Consider the following 19,188-nt stretch of genomic DNA (forward strand, 5'->3'; position numbering starts at 1 on the left):
TGAAGCTCAGAGCAATTAAGTATCGTATTAATTACACCATTAGTAAGCTGCAGAACTGGGAATGGAAGCCAGTGTGTCTGACTGTAGTCGATGTAATTTCCGCCACACAGAGCTGTTAGCAAGCGTCTTCCCACACCAGGTGTTCTGCTGGGAACTTTCCAGAAAGAGGGAAACCACCTTTGAGGGGCTTCAAAGACAAGACAGACCGTATTCTTACCGTGCCGAGTCTCCCTCTCTCACTGAGAACGCCTGGGATCCTGGCTGATTTTCAGAGAATAAGACCCCTAATGAATGTCATTTGGTGACAATAATGGTGTTTTCCTGTCTCCTCCAGAGCAGCAAATAAACTGTCTCACTTTCCCTTCCAAGCCCTGTCCCATTTAGGGGCAGAGAAGACCAGGGAATGTCCCTGGCCACCTTCTGTGGGGTCCCCTGCGGTCCTATTCCCAGCCATGCGGTGCGGGAGCCGGCGGGCTCACAGCCCGCAGCAGCGTGCCCTGGGGAGTCGGGGAGGCCGGGCCGCTCTGGGGCTGAGCTTCCGACTCAGACAACAGCCTCCAGGAGGGAAACTGGCATCATTTTCACCCAGTTTTGTGAGACATACAGTTTAAATATTTCAAAGCCTTGAGTCATTCCACGTTGACTCATACGTGTTTCAGATGATGCCTGATGCCGGCTGCAGGGCCCAGCAGGGGACTTCCTGAGTCAGGCTCCTGAGCTCAGGAGAGGCACTGGGCAAACCTGCCCTAAGGAGCATGTGGCAGTGACACCTGCAGGGACCTCTGCCTGGAAAACACTCTCCTTGAATCCTGCACACCCAGGAGCAAAAGCCCGTTTCCTGGGAAGCAGCCAGGTCGGGTGCTCTAAACCATAAAGCACCCAACTTCCTCCATCTCTAGTTTTCTGTTGTGAGGAGATGGGGTGAAATAAGAGAAACTTTTCCAAAGAAGTAAGAGAGCCATCCTGGGGCCATCTGCATTTCACACATGCCAGGGTCTGTCTGTGGTATAAAGAAAAAGGGAAATGGACCTTTTCTGGGGATACCCTGCAGGGGCTTCTGGCAGCAGAGGGGGAAGGGTCCCTGGCCTGGCCAGCCAAACAAGCCTGTCCAGTTGGGAGGAGAGTGGGGTTCCTGGATTCTCGTTACGGAGTAGACTCCAAGGAAAGACTTGCCTGGTGGTGCAGTGGTTAAGAATCCGCCTGCCAATGCAGGGGACAGGGGTTCAAGCCCCGGTCCGGGAAGATCCCACATGCCGCGGAGCGGCTGGGCCCGTGCACCACGACTACTGAGCCTGCGCTCTAGAGCCCACGAGCCACAACTACTGAAGCCCGTGCGCCTAGAGCCCATGCTCTGCAACAAGAGAAGCCACCGCAACAAGAAGCCCGCACACCACCACAAAGAGTAGCCCCCACTCGCCACAACTAGAGAAAAGCCCGTGCGCAGCAATGAAGACCCAACACAGCCAAAAATAGATAAATAAATAAATTTTTAAAAAAAGAAAGTACCTGAAGCTCTGCTGGAAACATCTAGCTGGATCTGGCCCTAGAACCGGTGCTCCTAATGTGATCGTGTGTTTGTGCCGCAAGTGAGTTTGCACCTGCGAGCGTCAGCTGAGGAAGGACATTTAGGCAGCAGGGCCGCAGGAACTGACATCAGTCCTGACATCAGGTGTCTGAGGTTGGCCTGCTGGGCTTCCTGCTGTGTCCCTTGGTCTCTGCGGTTGGTTGGCTGGTCGGCCGGTCGGTTTGTAGTTTGGCCTCGTTCTTTCATGGTCCTCATGGCAATTGATGGTCTTGGTCTTCATTTCCATCTGTTCTGCTCGCCACCTTATGGACAAGAAATGGACTCAAGTAAATCCCTGCTCTGTTCCTAAAATTCACATTCTGTCTGCAGAATGGGGCAGGTGACAGGAGTGTCTTGAGCACCTAATGGCCAGAGGGAATTTCTCCCCGAGCGGGAGGACTGCCCTGGACATTTCCGATGGTCCCTGGGCCCTACGAGACTGTGCAGGACCAAGCTGGTCAGCATGAAACGGTTTCGGATAGAATCGTCTGAAGTTAACTAAATAGCTGGACTGTCCTCCTATCATGAACAGAAATTTATCAGCAAAGACAGGAAAAAACTTTTAAGATACACTTTATGATAAGCGCTGAAAAATATCCAATGCCTCAGAATAAATCTAACCCAAAACCTCTAAGATCTTTACAGAAGATCTGTGAAATTTCACACAGAGGAGTTAAAGAAAACTCAGTAAATGGAGAAATACGTCATGTTCATGAATTGGGAAAGTCAATGTTACAAAGATGTCATTTCTCTTCAGTACAATCCCAGTTAAAACTCCAGATTGAACTTTAACCCAAGTCCTTCAGGGTCAATAGGACGACCCTGGGGCTTCCAAGGCTTCAGTCCCTCTGGGCAGCTCTGCCATGACTGTGGAGGTTCCAGGGCAGGGTCAGCCCCAGATGCTCCACGGTCAGCTCCGGGGGGTGGGGTGATCATGTGCCTGGAACTTGCTGTTGACCGTGACCCAGCGGGTGATGAAGGGAGAAGGGACCCCAGGCTCCTGCTCAGAGAAGCAGATCGGCCCAGGGAGGCGGGAAGATTCCCCACTGCCCCTCGTCCACCCGGGGCCTCACCCGGGCCTCGGCAGGTGAGGAAGCAGGGGCAGCTGTTTCTGAGACCCTCCCATCCCCTTGGTGCTGCCCGCTCAGGGAGCAGCCACGTCAGGGGCCTGACCCCACAGGTCTCTGTGATCAAAATGCTTTTCCACTCCGTCCCCACTGAGAACAGTCCAGAAAGCGAGTGGAACCAAAGTGGAAACGCTCATGGACGCCCTGGCCCCCGGCTCTTGGACATAAGAGCAGCTGAAGCCTCGGGGACGGTCCTGATGCAGGAGAAACTGGGGCCCAAAGGCGTTTCAACCCAAGGGATGCATGAGGTCTCCAGACCAGCGCCAGGACTGTCTGCAGGAATAAAGATGCTCCGTGCCCACCATCAGTCTGTAAACAGCCACCCGCCTCCTGGGCACCTTGGCTCATGCAGCCGAGGCATGGATTCTTAATTTTATTTAAATTAATTCAAATCTGTGTGGCCACGTGGCCGGTGGCTGCCATACTGGGCCACGGGACTCTAGACACCGCTTCTCCGCAGGCCATTCGCGGGGTCTGCATCACCCCAACTGCTCTGGCTTCATGGACCCTGGTGGGTGATCTCAGGTGTGGGAGCCCTGTGGGAAGAGTAAGATGGGCTCCTGGCCCGCGTCCCCCATGTGGGTCCCCTCCTGGCCCCCCAGTCGTCCCCGGACCTCCTGGGTCCAGTAGCTGCAGATGCCGAGGCAGGCGGTTCAGTGGTCAGCACCAAGCTGTGGGGCCGGGCCAGGCTGATGTGCTCTGCCAGAAAGTCTGAGCTGAGAGTATGGATGGCCTTGGCCTTGCCGAGCACGAAGGCAGCCTTCCCCTCATTTCTGACTATGCTTATGCGTGAGGGTCCCGGCCCCTGGTGCCCCCAGAATAAAGTCTCCTCTGCCATCCTTAGGGCGGTTTTCTGTCTTGGGAAGGACTGTTGCCCGAGACACGGTACAGATTTCCGGGATGAACGGTCAAGGTAGAAAGAGTCATCACCAGCTGACTCCTTCCCTGGGCCATGGCAGAGGGACAGATGAGGGCTGGACTGGCAGAGGGGGCCAGGATGGGGAGGGGGTCAGGGAGCCTTCAGGGAGGCCATCTCCAGCCAGGAAACTGCAGCCGATTCTTCCGTCTGTCCTCAGCTTTGTCCACGTCCAGAACCTTCTTTCCTTGAAGACCCAGCATCTGCTTCCACTTTAGTAACAGCCTTTCTCACATGAGCACAACCTCCAGACAGCTTGGGGCTCCCCAGGGGCACCCCTGCCCCAGCAGATGGGGAGGGGGCTTCCGAGGCTGGACCCGCTGTCTCTGGTGTTTCCTTGTCCCCGATGAGCGAGCCGCTCCCGCTCCGGGAGAGGGGCCAGGCGGGTGGAGAAGCAGGGCGAGCCCCCCAGCAGGTGACCGTCTGACAAGGGAAGGGACCCGTCTGCACAGCTGAGCCCTGCCTGCCTTCCCGCTCAAGTGGGGCTCAAGTTTAGGCCATGATTTTCCTTAACGTCCAAAATCAGCTCTGCCCTCTGTCCCCCTAAAGAAGGCCAGCGGGGGCCACACCAAAGGGCAGGCTCCGTCGGGGCAGCCTGGGCAGATGGGGCAAGAGGAGCCAGGGCCGGGCTCTTCCAAGTGCCGGGAAGGCCCCGTAGGTAGGAGCCGTCGGGCTGGGGTCCTGGGAGCGAGTCCTCCCTGAGCTACTGAGAGAACGTCAGGACCCTTTCCTTAGAGCCAGTAAAGGACCAGGAGATGGAGGAGAAAGCGGGGTGACCGGCAGGAAAGGATGCCAGCCAGGGCCATTCCGTCTCCTGTCTGGAAAGCTGAAACTACTAGAAACTGGCTTTGTCTTCACCAGATACTACACTGCAGCTAAAATCTGCTTTCTCTCCAGCTTTACCTCTGGATCCAGCCGTACCACTCGCCCTCATTCCCCTCCTAACAGTTTTAAGTCAGGCGGATGTTTCTGCAAGGGGCAAAGATTTTTGTGAGGCTTCATTTCTTACAAAACAAAGTTTACTTTACTTCTTGCTGATTATCCCCTGCCCCCAGATCCCACCGACAGGGGAAATTCTGGAGACAGAGCAGGAAGCCCACCTCCCCCCTCAGCATCACCTCGAACGAGCCGGGAGGGCGGGTAGGGCTGTGGTCCAGACACGCCCTGTTCTTTCTGCGTCCGTTCCTCCGTAATGTGGGGAGGCTGGCTTAGCTGGGCCTGAGTGGGGTCGTGGCCATCTCAGTCTGCCCAGGCTGCTAGGGCAAACCCTGCAGAAATCTACTTCTCACGGTCTGGAGGCTGGGGGTCCCAGATAGGAGCACCAGCAGGGCCACGTTCAATGAAGGGGGCCCCGTCCGGCTCACAGCTGTGTCCTCGCAGGTGGAAGGGGCGGCGAGGAGGAGCTCTGTGGGGTCCCCTGTTCAAGGACCCCAGTCCCGTTCCTGAGGGCTCCACCCTCATGGCCTCATCACCTCCCAGAGGCCCCCAGTACCATTCCACTGGGCGTTTGGGAAATCTGCAGGGGGCAAACCCCACGGTGTGCGGGCCGGGTCTGCCCCGGGGAGAGCGGCCCTGCTTGTCCTGAAAGAACGTTTATGGATCGTTTACTTGAGGAGCAAGTAGGTAACATTTAGCAGAAACTGGGACTCGGGGGCCAGTTAGCGGCCAAGGTTCAGTGCAGCTCAAGCTACCACTAGAAATATGAACGTCTCCTTCTGTTTCCTTCCGACATGGAAAGTTCAACTCTAAGAGCACCAGGAGCCACAGCAAGAATAGTCCCTTTTCGGAAATTGCACGGAAACTTAGACATTCTTTCAGGCGGGTGGGTTTCAATCCCTTTAGAACCAAAGCTCCCTTTTGGCAATAAAGACTTAGTACTACTTCCTTAATTTTCCTTAAATAAAATTCAGAGAAAATCTAAATCTTTATGTATAGGAAACTCACACCTATACACATAATGTAAATATATATATGTCTATAATTCCTAAGTCATAATGGGAAAAGTCTGTGTTTAGTTCCCCGCACCCCCTTTACTGGCGGTCTGCAGATACTCGATGCCAGATGGGCAGGGTGCGTTGAAGTCAATATGATCAAAAATAATCCCAGCACTCGTGGAAAGGCCCCGTGTGGGGAGGGCAGGGCAGCTGTTGTGTCTCATTATTTAATGTGGAGATGATTCACACTGGGTGACACGGCCACAGGAGAGTCCCTGGGAGGGAACGAGGCCCCTGCGCCTGTGAGCAGTGGTGTCCAGACCCGCCAGCCTGGACCTGTGGGAGGGGAGGGGGAGGGCTGCTAGCAGGGCCGAGACCCAGACGATTGTGGCAGGAACAGTCCCTGCAAGGCTGCGTGAGCTGGGTCCGCTTCCCCTCCCCTGGACGCTGGCAGTCACTCTGTTTGACACAGGAGGCGCCCGGCCTGGTGACGCATCTCTGGAGCTGAGGGCAGGTTCAGGGTTCTCTAAAGTGGGCGCAGGTGCAGGCTGCAGGGGTGCGGTGGGCCACGCCTCCTGGGGCTAAGGAGGGGCAGGCCCATTAGGTGGCTTGCGTCGGGAAGGGCTGGGGGCGAGGATGGGACGGTCAGGTCGGGTTTGGGGGACTCCCCCCGGGGCGTAGTCTGCAGGATGGGCCGGGAGAAGATTCCAGGTGGGCAGATGGCGCCTCGCTCCCACCAAGGCTGCCGTCCTCTGCGTCCCCTTCCCCCCTCCGGGGTGCCCCCCATGTCCCTTTGAAGCGGGGTGCCTGAGGACGTTGCCATGTGTCAGACGGCCTTGCCCGTGCTCGAGGCATATCCCCTTGAACCCTCGTCCCGGACGATCCTGCAGCGGGGTCCTGCCGTGGACCCAGGTGCCAAGTGGGGCGGAGGAAACCCTCCCCAGGCCCCAAAGGAGCTCAGCCGATCCCCTGTCCCCTCACCCCCGTGGGAGGCGGCAGGTCAGGTGGGGCTCATGCCCTGCCCACACCTGTGCACTTCCAGGCACCCAGAGGCACCCGTTACATCTTGGTGAGATAAATGAGGGCCTTTGAAACCTTCCTGGGGAGAAAAAAGCTTAATTCCACAGAGGAAACCAGAGCAGATGTCCGCTTCGAAGTGTGCGCTCCTCTATAACTACTGGAGTGCGGCTCCCATCACCGCCACCCGCCCGGGGTCTCCTTGACTCCGGCCCCTGTCTGCTGCTGCCCTCGGCCCCGCCCGCCCCCATCCCGGGCTGTCTATGCTGGGGGGCTCCAGGGCTTCTGAAGGGGTGCGTCACAGGGTGGGAGCTGCCAGGGGCCGGGGGCAGCTGTGCGCCAGCCATGCTGCCCCACTAGATGCCAGTAATTTCCTTGATTACTGTTACGTCTGCATGACATCCTAACGTCATACAGTTTATATTATCTCTGTGTGGCGGCAGTTACCAATGTGACACCCAGCTGCCGGCTGCACCCACCACCTCCCACCTCCCCGTCCCACGACCCGGAACCAGGCACAGCCTCCCAGCTCACGCCAGCAGGGCCCTTACTAGGCTGGGCACCCTTCCCTGGCCAAGCACACGCCGTCTGCCCACTCCATTTTAGGCCCCGCCTCCCCCAGGTGGCCCTTTCTGCTTCCAGCAGCTCCACGTCCAGCCTCCACCCAGGGCCACCCCGCCACGTCGATCTCTGGGGCCTCCTGTGTCCCTGGAAGGGAACAGTCTTGGGGCAGAGATCCGGACAAAGTCCAGTCAGCTTCCCCACCAGGAAGAGCGTCCGGTCACCTCCTCTGTGTTCCTTGCCTTCTCTCTGCTGGACCCGTCAGAGGTAGACAAGGAAGCCGCGCAGGAGGGGATGGAAAAGAGAAGAAAGCCAGCAATGGCAGCACAGTCCCAGGTGTGTAGACTCCTGTGGACCCCTCTCACCACCATCCTGTTTTAAAGCTTGTGTTGACTCTGCTCTGGGCGGGGAAGGGGCTGAGAGTCCAGAATTCAGGGACCAGGGCGTGTGCCTGGACCTCCCAGCAGCAGCCCTGCTCTCGGGACCAGAGACAGGATGTGGGCCCACCTGGCAACCCACTCCTCTCCTCCCAGCCCTCCAGCCAGAGCAAAAGGGGCCTGGGTCTCCCTGGGAGGAATAGTGGTTTCTAGGAACCTGGCAGTTAACTATCTGTGTGAACCTGAGTTTGACAGAATCTAGCCAGGACAGCTTGCTTACGGTCACCAGTCTCAAAGTGATGCTGGATTTCATCCGAGACTCTCAGGACAGGCAGTCCTCACTAGGATTCAAGATGAGACCCACTGAAGGGAGCTTGGGATTCTGGAACCTTCACTTTCCCCCTCCTCCTTCCACATTCCTGAGCCTTGCCTTCCCTGCTGCTCAGTCCCACCCCCAAAGCTGACCCTGTGCGTCTGGCCTCCCTAGAAGGGGACGGACCAGCTCCAGCAACCGTGGCAGTCGCTGGAACTCACTGGGCTTCCTACAGGTGCAGGCACTTCACTTGTGTCATTCCTACCGTAACCCACAGGTCGCTGTGTCATAGGGGGAAACTGAGGCACAGAGAGATGCGGTTATCTGCTCAAGGTCACCCAGCCAGTAAGTGCCAGAGGGAGGACTCGAACCCAGACACCCTGCCTCTGCAGGTCACACCCTTAACCACTACACCGCCTCTTCCAACTCGGAACAGCTCCAGGAGTGGAGTGAATCAGGGCACAGATAATCCAAGAGAGGAAAATCCAACATTCTCGTGCAGGGGAAATGCATTGTGGGTGCTGGGGCGGCAGCGTCCTTTCCTAGTCACGTGGTGCTAAACTAGGATCGCTTTGGCCCACGTCACTTCTGCCGTGGCAGCCAGTGAGTGGAGGGTCGGCGCCCTCCGGAGAAGTGATTATTCCCAGCGGGGCGCTTGCCTTTCAGCCCAGGGGGACACGCACGAGACCTCCTGAGGCTGGGGACCCACTTACCCTGCAGGGTTAGAGATGGCGAGAGAACGTCTTCCCCCCAGACGCCGCCCACCCCTGCGTGGGCAGCCCTGCCTGGCTCTGAGGGTCTGGACGTTGAGAGGTTTGGTTCACCACGTCAGGGAGAGCCCAGGGCCCCTTTCGCTAACCCTGACTCCTACCAGAGAAAGGACGCGTGACAGGTACGGCCTGGAGGTCAGCCTGATTTCGAGAAAACAAGTCTGATTTTTTTCCCATTCTGTTTCCTCCACCATACTCCCCAAACCCATGTCACCCATGGTTTCCAGCAGTCGAGGAGATGGGTGACAACAGGTGTGTGTGCGAGTGTGTGTGTGCGTGTGTGTGACGGAGAGAGGGGACACAGCTCTTGCACTGAGCACAGGGGGCAACCTTCCTCCCGGGCCCTGCCCGCTTGGGGAATTGGCCAGGTGTGTCCCTTGGCAACCTGTCGAGCCCCCTGGAGGGTGTCGGCGTGTTTCTGGGATGGGTGTGGACGGCTGGGAGGAGGCGCTGACAGCTGGATCTGAAACTGTGTTCATGGTCCAGCTTGGAGGGTTGACGGGGCAGGAAGCGGGTGGACAGGGCAGGGGGAAGCTGCCTCTTAAAGGGACCCTGTCACACACACCCCACCCCCGTGGGCCGTGTGTAAACCTCCTCCGGGCGGGAATTGGTAGGGCTCTGCGGCCAGTGGAGGCCTTGGCCCCGGGCCCACAGGACAGAGGGGCCAACCAAACGCGCCAGCGGCACAGCCTGTGGAGGGCAAAGGGGTGGGTGAGGCCGGGCAACCCGGCGGAAGCCGCCGGCCGCAGAGCGCTGGGGCAGGCCTGCCCGTCCTGTGCACGGACACAGAGGAGCACAAGCGCGGGGATGACAGGCGATGCGCGGGGTGGGTGAGGGTTGCAGGGTCCCTGGGGGCCAGGCCCCTCCCGGAGCTCGCCAGCTGTTAACCTCTCCTCTGCCTCGCCTCTGCCTGCCTTCTCCCTTCCTGTCTCTCCCCTCATCCACGCTGTGGACCGAGGCCAACTCACCCATCTGTTCCAGGTCCCTCTGGTGAACGAACAGACTCCAGCCCCTTCCCCCTCCTTGAGCGCCGAGACGCCCACCGACCTCTCTCCTCCTCTCGCCCCCAGACCCGAATAACGATGTGCCACCGCGTTTTCTAGGCTGGATGCTGGGCGTCCTGGACTCTCCTCTGGTTCCGGCTTCCCTCCTTTCTCTTCCTGGACACCCCCGCCTTCCCTCCCGAAACAGCTCTACCCACAAAGACGGTTTTCCTCTCTAGAGATAGTCCCCCAGTGTTTTCCAAAAGCTGATGTTAAAGCACATGCATATTTGTCGTTTGCTCGGGGTCTTCACTTTTGCCCTCAAAACCAGTGCTTTCCACGTGCCCTGTGATGCCCTGGGAGGACCCTGGAGGGGTTCGGTTCTTTCCCGCTCACAGCACGTGACTCGAATGGGAGAGAGAAGCCTCTCGGTGCCCCCAGAGGCTCCGGGATATTCAGAAAAATACTCTGGGAAGCCAGCAAGGGTTTCAAGTGACCCTCAGCTCACCCACGCCCTGGCCGACCTCTGCTCCCCGCCGGGCTGTCCAGAGTCTCCACGGTGGCATTTCTGCTTTTTTTTTTTTTTGGCAGAAAGGCCTGGGAACCGAGAGGTCCCTTCCCCTGTGACCTGACCTCCACACTGAGAATAATAGTCCTGGGACAGCATGTCTTGTGATCCATCTGAGATGGGGCACGGCTAGGAAGGTGGGGGGGAGGGGTCAGGGAGCTGGAGGGAGTTGGGAAGAAATGGGAGAGCACAGCCTCCTGAGACTCAGAAATAGGGAGCGAGAGTTGGCCGCCCCAGGAGGGCCAGGGAGGGGGACCGCGGGGACTCTAAGAGGCCAGCCCGATGCTGTCTCACCTCCTCACCAACCTCAGAAGTGCATCTCCTGGAAGCCGCACCTCGTGGCTCAGAGGCTGGGGCATCCCTTGAAGAACCAAAGGGGCAGATGTCCTTTCTTACGGAAAGACAGATGCCCTCGGTGCTGGGCCCTCCCCACTCCACCCCCGGCGAGGACGGCTGTGTGGTTCCCGGGGCTCCGGAACATCCGTGTGTCACAGAGCATTGCTCCCTTTCCCCTGCGCTCTGAGAGGCAGTGGTCCAGACCCAAGAACCCGCCCTGTCTTTGCAGAGAGCCTGCCCGCCCAGGACTCCAAGGACCCTCACAGGAAGGGGACAGCCCTTGGTTGACCAGTTGCCCACGAACTTTGAAACAGTCTTTGAAAAACATTCATCTGTTCCCTTCCCCAAATATGGTGTCAAACAAACAAAATCCATGTATGCAGAACAAAGGAGTGGAGTCAGCATCCTGATCGCTCCCCCTAGACACGACAGCCCCCAGACCCCCACCCAGCCTGCAGGAAAGGCTGTGAGAACCTCATTCTCGTGGGGGGTGCTTCAGCAAGACCCTGAGTCAGAATGATGGTGCTGAGCATGGCGGTGCTTCAGAGACACCCCTGCCCCAAGAGCCGGTCTAGGGTCACCTCCCATGTTACCAAACCTTGGGACTGACCTGGCCTCCGTCCCCTTTCAGGGAGGAAAGCCTCTGTCCGGAGGCACCGGGCCCATCCAGGGCTGGATGCCCGTCCAGGGCTGCCACAAGGGTGACCTTGTTGTAGATGCTGCTCTGATGCCATGGTCCCCTCATTCATGAGCGTCACACGGCTCACCCCTGAGCCCAAAGGGCCTGACTGCACCTGGACCACGCCAAAGGCCGCTTGCTAATTCCCAGACCACCTCGTGAGGGCCCCCGCCCCTGTTCCCTCCCTCCCTCCCTGCAGGCAGGCCTCTGAGGAGGCGCCGGAGGCCTGGGAGGGGCTGGGGACGTAGGACACGGGCGGCGAGGGGGCTGGGTCTGGAGGGGGAGGACCCCCGCCCCGCTCGGACTCAGCAGCGACGGTGCGGCCCGACGGCGGCGCTCGGTTCTTGTCTGTCTGACCTTGCTTTTCACTCCCGTCCTGCCGCCCCGTGTAGGGCTACTTTAGTGACCCCTGGAATGTCTTTGACTGCCTCATCGTAATTGGCAGCGTCATTGACGTCATTCTCAGTGAGACGAATGTGAGTATGATCCCGCCCAGGACGCCTCCGTGTCCCTCCCTCGTTACCTCCTCCGGTTCATTGTTTGGTTTCCTGTTTTACCCCGCCAGTCATCATGCTTTCTCTTGCACCTGCCGCCGTCCTGGGGGACGTGAGCCCCCGCACTGTCCCTACTCTGCCGGGCCGGACAAGGGGCGGCCGGGGCTTCTCCTCCAGGAGCCCCGCCCGGCCCCCCCACCCCGACTAACCCTGCTTCTGTCAGGCTCGGCGAGCACCAGGTGCCAGGTGTGCACCTCCAGAACTGTGGAGTGGTAAGAGGGTCCAGTATGCCCGCATAACCTCTTTCTTTTCTCATTTTTTTCTCTTCTCTCCTTTCTTTCATGCTTTTTTTTTTTTTCATTTTCCTCTTCCTTTTGTTTTGTTTTTCTTTGTTGTTGGTTTTTTCCTCCTCTCTCCCTCCCTCGGCCCCTCTGCCCCATGCAGCACTATTTCTGTGATGCATGGAACACATTTGACGCCTTGATTGTTGTGGGTAGCATTGTTGATATAGCCATCACCGAGGTAAACGTAAGTACCGGCGTCCCGCCCTGCGACGCCGTGCCTGCCCCGCGCTCACCCCATTGCTATCCTCCCCCTCGTCGCTTCCTCCCAACTCCTTATTTCCACTAAGTTACTCTTGTTTGTTTAAATTGGTTTAAAGGATTTTCTTTCTCGCTGCCTGACTTCGAAATTTTTTCATTCCTTTTTCTTTAACGTTTGGAACGAGCTAGGCCCCCTTTCCTTCTGAGTTTTGATTGCTGCATCCTTTCCTTCCCCCTTTGCAATTGGCCTAGCATGACACACACTGTCTAGGAGGATGCAGCCCTGGGATCCCGGAGTGAGATGGTGGAAGGGTGTTTACAACCGCTGGGCAGCTGCCGGGGCAGCCCCTTCCCACCCCCAGCATCCGGGAAATGAGCTCTCCCGAGGACCACGGGTGAAGGCTCGCACGGGCCGGCACTGTCAGCCCATCGTATTCACACTAAAACGGCCCCTCCACTGAGAGGTGGGGGAGAACAGCCCGCACCCCTCTTTTCTGGAGAGGGCTCCTCCACACCCCACCCCAACTTGCTGTGGGAGCACCTGGCCCCAGGTGAACCTGCCCCAGAGGACCAGCCTTGCCTGGCTCTCCCCTCACCACCACCACCCCGGCTCCAAGACCTCCTGCACCTGCCCCCGGGAGCTGCCCCTCCTAGACAGTCCCTGTGGCCCCTGCACACATCCCTCTGCTCCCCGGCATGCTCAACCTTCTCTCGTTATCTATAGGCAAACCCTCTTGCGGTTGGTCTTTAACATGTGTGGTTTAGTTTTTTGTCAGGATTTTTCCTTGGTTAAGAGACTTGGTAATGTTGGCACAAACGTTGATGCACTGAACCGTTGAATAAGAGCACGGAGCAGGTGCTCTAGAGTTCTGATCTACGGTGTCAGAAACACCCCACGGCCGCCACCGTCCCCCGTCCTTGTCCTTACCCGCCCCCTCCACCCCGTAGTCGGCTGCCAGTCGGTTGAACTGATGTTATCTTATGTCCTGATTCCGCTGACCAAAAGTCCTGTCTGCCACCTTCGAGCGGGTGGACGTTGGGAGGAGGCTGTTCTGCTTTCCCTGTGTCCCCCCTGTCAACCTGGCCCCCTCCCTGCTCGCCCCGTAGCATAGATTCGATTGCTCCTCTGTCTCGGGGATCCCCCAGGGTCGTCTTTGTCTTGCGGGGTGTGTGTGTGTGTGTGTATGTGTGTACGTGTGTACACTCCCTTGACCTCTGCCATTGAATCATTGGAGCACAAGGAAACCAAGCTCCCCACTCAGACTCCATGCCTCCCCTCCCTTGGCACTGCCCCCCCAAGTGGCTGGATGGACCCCAAGTTGTATCCCAAGAGCTGTCACGTCCCTACCTACATGTATCCACCGGCCAGGGCCTGTGCTCGGACCGAGGGGCCCTCGGGGGAGACCAGGGAAGGTCAGGATGAGCCTGCGTCTGGAGGGTGGGTCCCTATGGGGAACCGTGCCAGGGGACTTGGGGCCGATGGCAGGGAGCAGCAGGAAGGTGACAGCAGGCAGCTCCCTGGGTGCAGAGGGCCCACCTCAGTCCCAGGGTCCTCTGGGGCGCGCACCGTTGGCCAGGCCCACACCATGGCTCAGGCTGCCGTTTTCTTTCAAACTGCTGCTATTTTTAAAGAAAAGCAAAGACAAAGGAAGAAATTCTAGAGTATAAAATTTCTACCCCAAAAAGTGACTGTTGGAATGGGGGGTGGTTCAGGACCCCAGGAACGGCACGTGGAGTCACATGCAGACCCTCCATTTGTACAGCAGTTTCCGCTTACAATTCGCCTCGGCACCCAGCTTGTGTGCCGTGAGCCTGAGCTTGACAGACGAGAGTGACCATCCCCGTTTGCCGACGCACCCGTGAGGATGGAGCGTGCCAGTGCCTTTGCTGCCCCTTGGCTGGAGCCCAGGCTTCCCGGGGCGGGGGGCCAGCGTTCTTGTCTGTTCAGTCCATGACGCCCTTTGATGAACACGTCCATCTCATAGCCTCCTCTCACGGACTCCCGAGGGCCAGGATTTGTTCAGCCCTTGCGTTCCATAGTCTGTATCTTTAAATAACCACAGGAGGTGTTTTATTTTCTAAACGAGAAGTTATCGGCCCAGCCCCGCTTCCAGTTGGGAAGCCCCTCCAATTCCTCCCAGTATCCTTCGCCCACATGGAGATGCTCTTCCCTCTCCAGATTGAGGAGTTTGTGAAAAGTCACATGAAAGGTTGTCTGAAGATAAAAACGGGGACAGCGTGTGTGATGCAGAGCAGAGGAGGTGTCCGGAGCCCCACCACTTGGCCCCGACTGTTTCCCACTCCCTCCCACACATCCAGAAAGGACACCCGCGTCATCATCCCGGGTAGGGGCCGGAGGAGAAGGCTGGACCAGGGTCAGATCAAGTGCTTGAGTCCTGCTTCTCCCCACCCCCACCCCCCACCGATCTGAAGAGCATGATGAGTTACGGTGCTGGGTTTTGAAGCTCAACTAAGAGCATCCATTTAAAACCCGGCCATAAACTGTGCAGCACTGCTGGGGCTTCCCTGGTGGCGCAGTGGTTGAGAGTCCGCCTGCCGATACAGGGGACACGGGTTCGAGCCCTGGTCCGGGAAGATCCCACATGCCACAACTAAGCCCGTGCGTCACAACTACTGAGCCCGCATGCCACAACTACTGAAGCCCGCACACCTAGAGCCCGTGCTCCACAACAAGAGAAGCCACCGCAATGAGAAGCCCACGGACTGCAACGAAGAGCAGCCCCCGCTCACCGCAACTAGAGAAAGCCCGTGTGTGGCAAGAAGACCCAATGCAGACAAAAATAAATAAATAAAATAAATAAATTTATTAAAAAAAGAAAACTGTACAGCGCTGTTAAAGGGGAGAGACCGTGGCACCCAAGCAAAGGACGATCTTTCCAACCCCCCTGCTGACACACCAGCCAAGGACAGATGTCACAGCCCTCGTTCCCGGATACACTCGAACTCTTGGTCGACGGGTCCAGCCAGATCAAAGCAAGCTCACTGACCACTGCCCACGACTGAAGCCAAGATGGGCCTGTCCCACAAGCACGGACATGGCCCTGCACCCTGACGGTAGCCAGGATAGTGGGACAAGTTATAGGGACGACAACGCTTCTTCTCAGAGGCAGGACCCTCCACCGTATGGTTCTGCCTTCCGGCCATAGGCAGGTTATGGGTCTGGACACTCGCTGGGCCAAGAGCTCAGCTCCAGGCCTCCCCGAATTTTCTAGTCTTACTGTTGTCACAAGACCTCCTTTTGCAGACAAATGTTCCACTCCAGCCTCAGAGGCATCCCTGAGGCTCTCCACCTGTAACTCCTCATCTTTGACAATTAACCTACAGAGATCGGCTCTCCTTTCCCTCCCCGACTGCTGTGTGCATCCCAACCGCCCTCCAGATATTCCCCACGTTCAAAGTCATCTCCCCTCAAACAGCTCCGTCCTCCTGCCTCTGCCAGGCTCTGGTGCCCCCGCTTGGGAAGTGGATTCCCCAGCGACCCCAGGAACAACTGTCCCTTCCTTCCACCGTGGCTGGAGCTGGGCACCTGGGATCCATTATGGACCAAACAAAAGCCCGTCCTTGGGAGCTGGTGTCCTAAGGCTGGGAGGTGTTCGGACACAGAAAATAAGGAAATGGTGCGGTACGTGGAGAGCCGAGAAGTGCCAAGAGACGGGATCGGAGGAGCAGGGAGCCGTGGAGGCTGGTGCTGTTCTCTGTAAGACGAGCTGTACCGAGGAGGGGAGTTTGAAGAAAGCAAAGTCCTGAGGGAAGTGAGGCGATGCCCTTGCGGATCCCGGGAGAGGAGCTTTCGGGCAGGACGAGCAGGATGCAGTGGTCAGGGAGGGGAGCAGGCTGGGGCCTTCGCCTGAGCAGGAGGAGGACACTCTGGCACCTTTGAGAAGAGGTGTCCATGGTCCAGGGACCCCTTTGCTGTCTGCGGGAGTCAAGAGCAAAGCCCTCCACCATTTGGAAGGTGGACGCAGCCATCCAGGTGGGAGGGGACCGAGTTGCAGCAGACGTGGTGGAAACGGTCAGGTTCTCAGTCTGCTCTGCGAGCAGGACCCACGGCCTCTCCTGACAGACTGGACGTGGGTGCCAGAGAAGGAGGGCTCCCGGGAAGCCGTGGGGTCCCGGCCGAGCAGGGGAGGATGGAGCTGGTGTTGGCGGGAGGGTGGGAGGCGAGGCCCGTCTGCACGAGGAGGATGAGGCTCGGGGGGGCTGTGTACTCGACTGCCCAGCAGTTACGTCAGGTGGACAGGCGGACGCCCGGTCTGCAGTCAGGCATGGCATCAGCAGCACAGCGATGGTATTCAAGGCCGGGACGGGTGAACAGCTGAGGGAAGAGGAGAAATGGGGGGCTGAGCAGGGGCCTCCATGCTCGGGGCCACCTTGACCTCCAGCTCACTCTGGGAGATGCCCTTGGATCCTCCGAGGTGACCGGGGGAGACCCGGGGCCCCGCAGTCATGCTGGATTCTGCGTCCGTGGCCACAGCCCGGCCACCCCGTCCCCTCTGGACGTGCTACCTTCTCCTCCGTCTGGGCAGTCAGCATCATGTCCCCTAGGAAGCCCCCTGCTCCTCCTTTATCCCTTGAGTCTGAAATTCTGTTTTCCAGAAGGAAAACCTAGTGACGTAACCCTGTGATGTCAGTGGAAGCTCCCGGGGTGTCAGAAGTGGCCCCCGTCAGCCCCCAGTTACCCGTCCACCCCCCTGCACGACACGGAGTGCTGGGAGGCCCGGAGCCTTCATCACGGACACACGTGTCCCCAGTCGCGGACGCCACCTGGCAGACCCACGTGTGGAGCGCCCGAGAGCCGTGGCGTCAAAACTGTCACCTAGAAACTCTCCAGAGAGAAGACCCCAGGGACCCTCAGGTGGGAACAGGACGGGCTGTGCGAGGGACAGGACGTGGCCAAGGGCCTCCGGGCAGGTTCAGCAGGTGGGGACTTGCGTGGACACACAGAGAGCACTAGCGCAGTACGGCGGGGTGAAGTGACGCGGTCCTGGCTGGGGTCTCGTTAGGAGCTCGGCAGGGGTGGGGGGCAGCGTGCTGCCCTCGGGGGGGCGCCAGGCCAGGGCCACCACACGTCGCATCCCTGGGAGGGGCCGAGCTTGCTCAGGGTTTGCCAAGGCCGCGCCGCTAACAGGTAGCGGGAGCGGGATTCGAGTCCATCCCTGTGGGAGAACTGACGCCTGCATTTCCGTGAGCCCTTCGGCCAAACCGCGGGCCGGCTGGCAGGGGCCCTGCACTCACAGGCCCCGCTCAGGACGCTCCCAGCCTCGGGACCCCAGGCAGGGCGGCTCAGCCGAACTTCCCCGGGCCTGAGGACCCCAGCGGATGCTCGGACGCCTGGGCCCTGGGTCAGTGGGGCTTGGAGGACAAGAGCGCAGGAAGTGTAGGGCAGCCCCCTTCCCTGCCCCCTGGACGGGAGGAGAGAGCCGGCGGAGTGGAGAAGGGGTGGGGACGAGGGGGAAGGTGGTACGGCTGGGACGTGGTTCAGCCTGGAGCATCTGGGCCTCACGTCGGGGCCTCAGGCGCTGCCCCAGGTGCTACTCACCTGGCACCTGGGGCCGGTGGTCCTTTGACCACAGACCCACGGGCATGACTTCTAACGACCGCCCTCACTGGCTCCCCGTCAAAATAATGCAGCAGGTTTGGCTCCCACTCCGGCCTCGGGGCCTGGAGTGACTGGAAGGGAGACAGCATCCTGAGTCAGAGCATCTGACTCAGGGCTGAGTCAGAGCCTCCCGCCACCCCGAGCCCGGAGCCTCCAGCACGGCAGAGAGGGGCCAGAACGGGCATCAGTGTCTAGATGACGGTGGTCCGTGTGGCCTGGGCTGCTTCTGAGGTCTATTAAGTCAACACTGGTGGTGTCAGGCCAAGCCAGGTGGAGCAGCTGTGACCCTTGCCACCCTCCTGTGCCCCCTCCCCCCCACCTGTTTCCCTCTGCCGGCCCCTCCCCCGCTGCTCCAGTCCCTCCCCTTCTCAGCACCACCTCCACTGCCACGCCCCCAACAAGAAGCCACCGAGGTGCCTTGTTCACACGAGGGCAGTACTGACTCAGTACCGCCCGCCCCAAAAGAAACGCTGCCTTTAAAGGGACGAACGTAAGACCCGACCTAGAGATGGTATCTGCAGCGTGGATGTGAGTGAGGAGGGGGCCTGGCCCCCAGCTGTCCTAAAGGGTAGTTTCTCCTCTGCTTGGACAGGAAGCTAGCCCTGCGAGGTTGGGCAGAGCCCTGCTCGCCCAGCAGTGAGCCGGGCCCCCGGCCAGCCGCAGTCCAGCAGGGCGCGGGGAGCCATGTGCAGAGCCCGGGCTCTGCCTGCAGAGCGAGGGCCACGTGCTGGACGGCAGGCTGCCGGGCGCAGGGTGTCCCACAGCAGTGGCCTGCTGACCCGAAAGGCCCCTGGAACCCGTTTCGAATGGCTCTCAGCCGGCTGAGTGAGGCTGTCCAGTGTCGCGACAGCCAGGACCCGACGGGGCCCTTCTCGCCCTCAGCCTTCCGTCCTCTCGTTTTCTTTCCTTTCGTCCCTCATTCTCGTCTCTTCTGTCCTCATACAACCCTCTCCTTTCCCCTAAATCGGAGGACTGGACTGAAGGATGCTGTCAGGACACAGCCCTGGTTCAGCCAGACGGCCATCCGTCCAGGCAGCAGGTGTCACTGGTCCCCAGCTGAGCCAGCTGCCGGGGTGTTTGCCAGAGAGCGTCTAAAGCAGAGGGACCTCGAATATTCCCTGAGCTCGTGGAGGAAGTGAGGGAGCTGATTTCAGCAGGCCCCGAACCCTGACAGGTGCCCCCAGAAGCACTCACTCTTGTCTAATGCCGCTTCCCGAGAGCCGGCTGCTCTCGCTGGTTTGTTTCCTCGAGTCTGTCTCTCTCTCTCTCTTTCTTCTCCATCCTTCAGGCTCACTGTGTCTGTCCACGTGTGTGTCTCTCTCTGTGTCCCTGTCCCTGTCTCTGTCTCTCCCCTCTGCCCCCACATATGGGATTTTGTGAGCACTCC

The 19,188-nt window shown here is 59.0% G+C and overlaps 1 protein-coding gene across 1 annotated transcript in view; it reads left to right on the forward strand.

The window, feature by feature from the left end:
- Positions 1-19,188, forward strand: part of CACNA1C (calcium voltage-gated channel subunit alpha1 C) — a gene marked incomplete at its 3' end in the record, with an annotated part of 148,632 nt that overhangs the window by 97,754 nt on the left and 31,690 nt on the right. Inside the window, exon 25 of the mRNA XM_079714279.1 lies at positions 12,084-12,167. Within this exon, the coding sequence (XP_079570405.1) occupies positions 12,084-12,167 (84 nt within the window). The remainder of the gene's footprint in view (positions 1-12,083; positions 12,168-19,188) is intronic.

Source organism: Hyperoodon ampullatus (assembly GCF_949752795.1).
Source record: "Hyperoodon ampullatus genome assembly, chromosome: 11".
Taxonomy (NCBI): Eukaryota; Metazoa; Chordata; class Mammalia; order Artiodactyla; family Ziphiidae; genus Hyperoodon; species Hyperoodon ampullatus.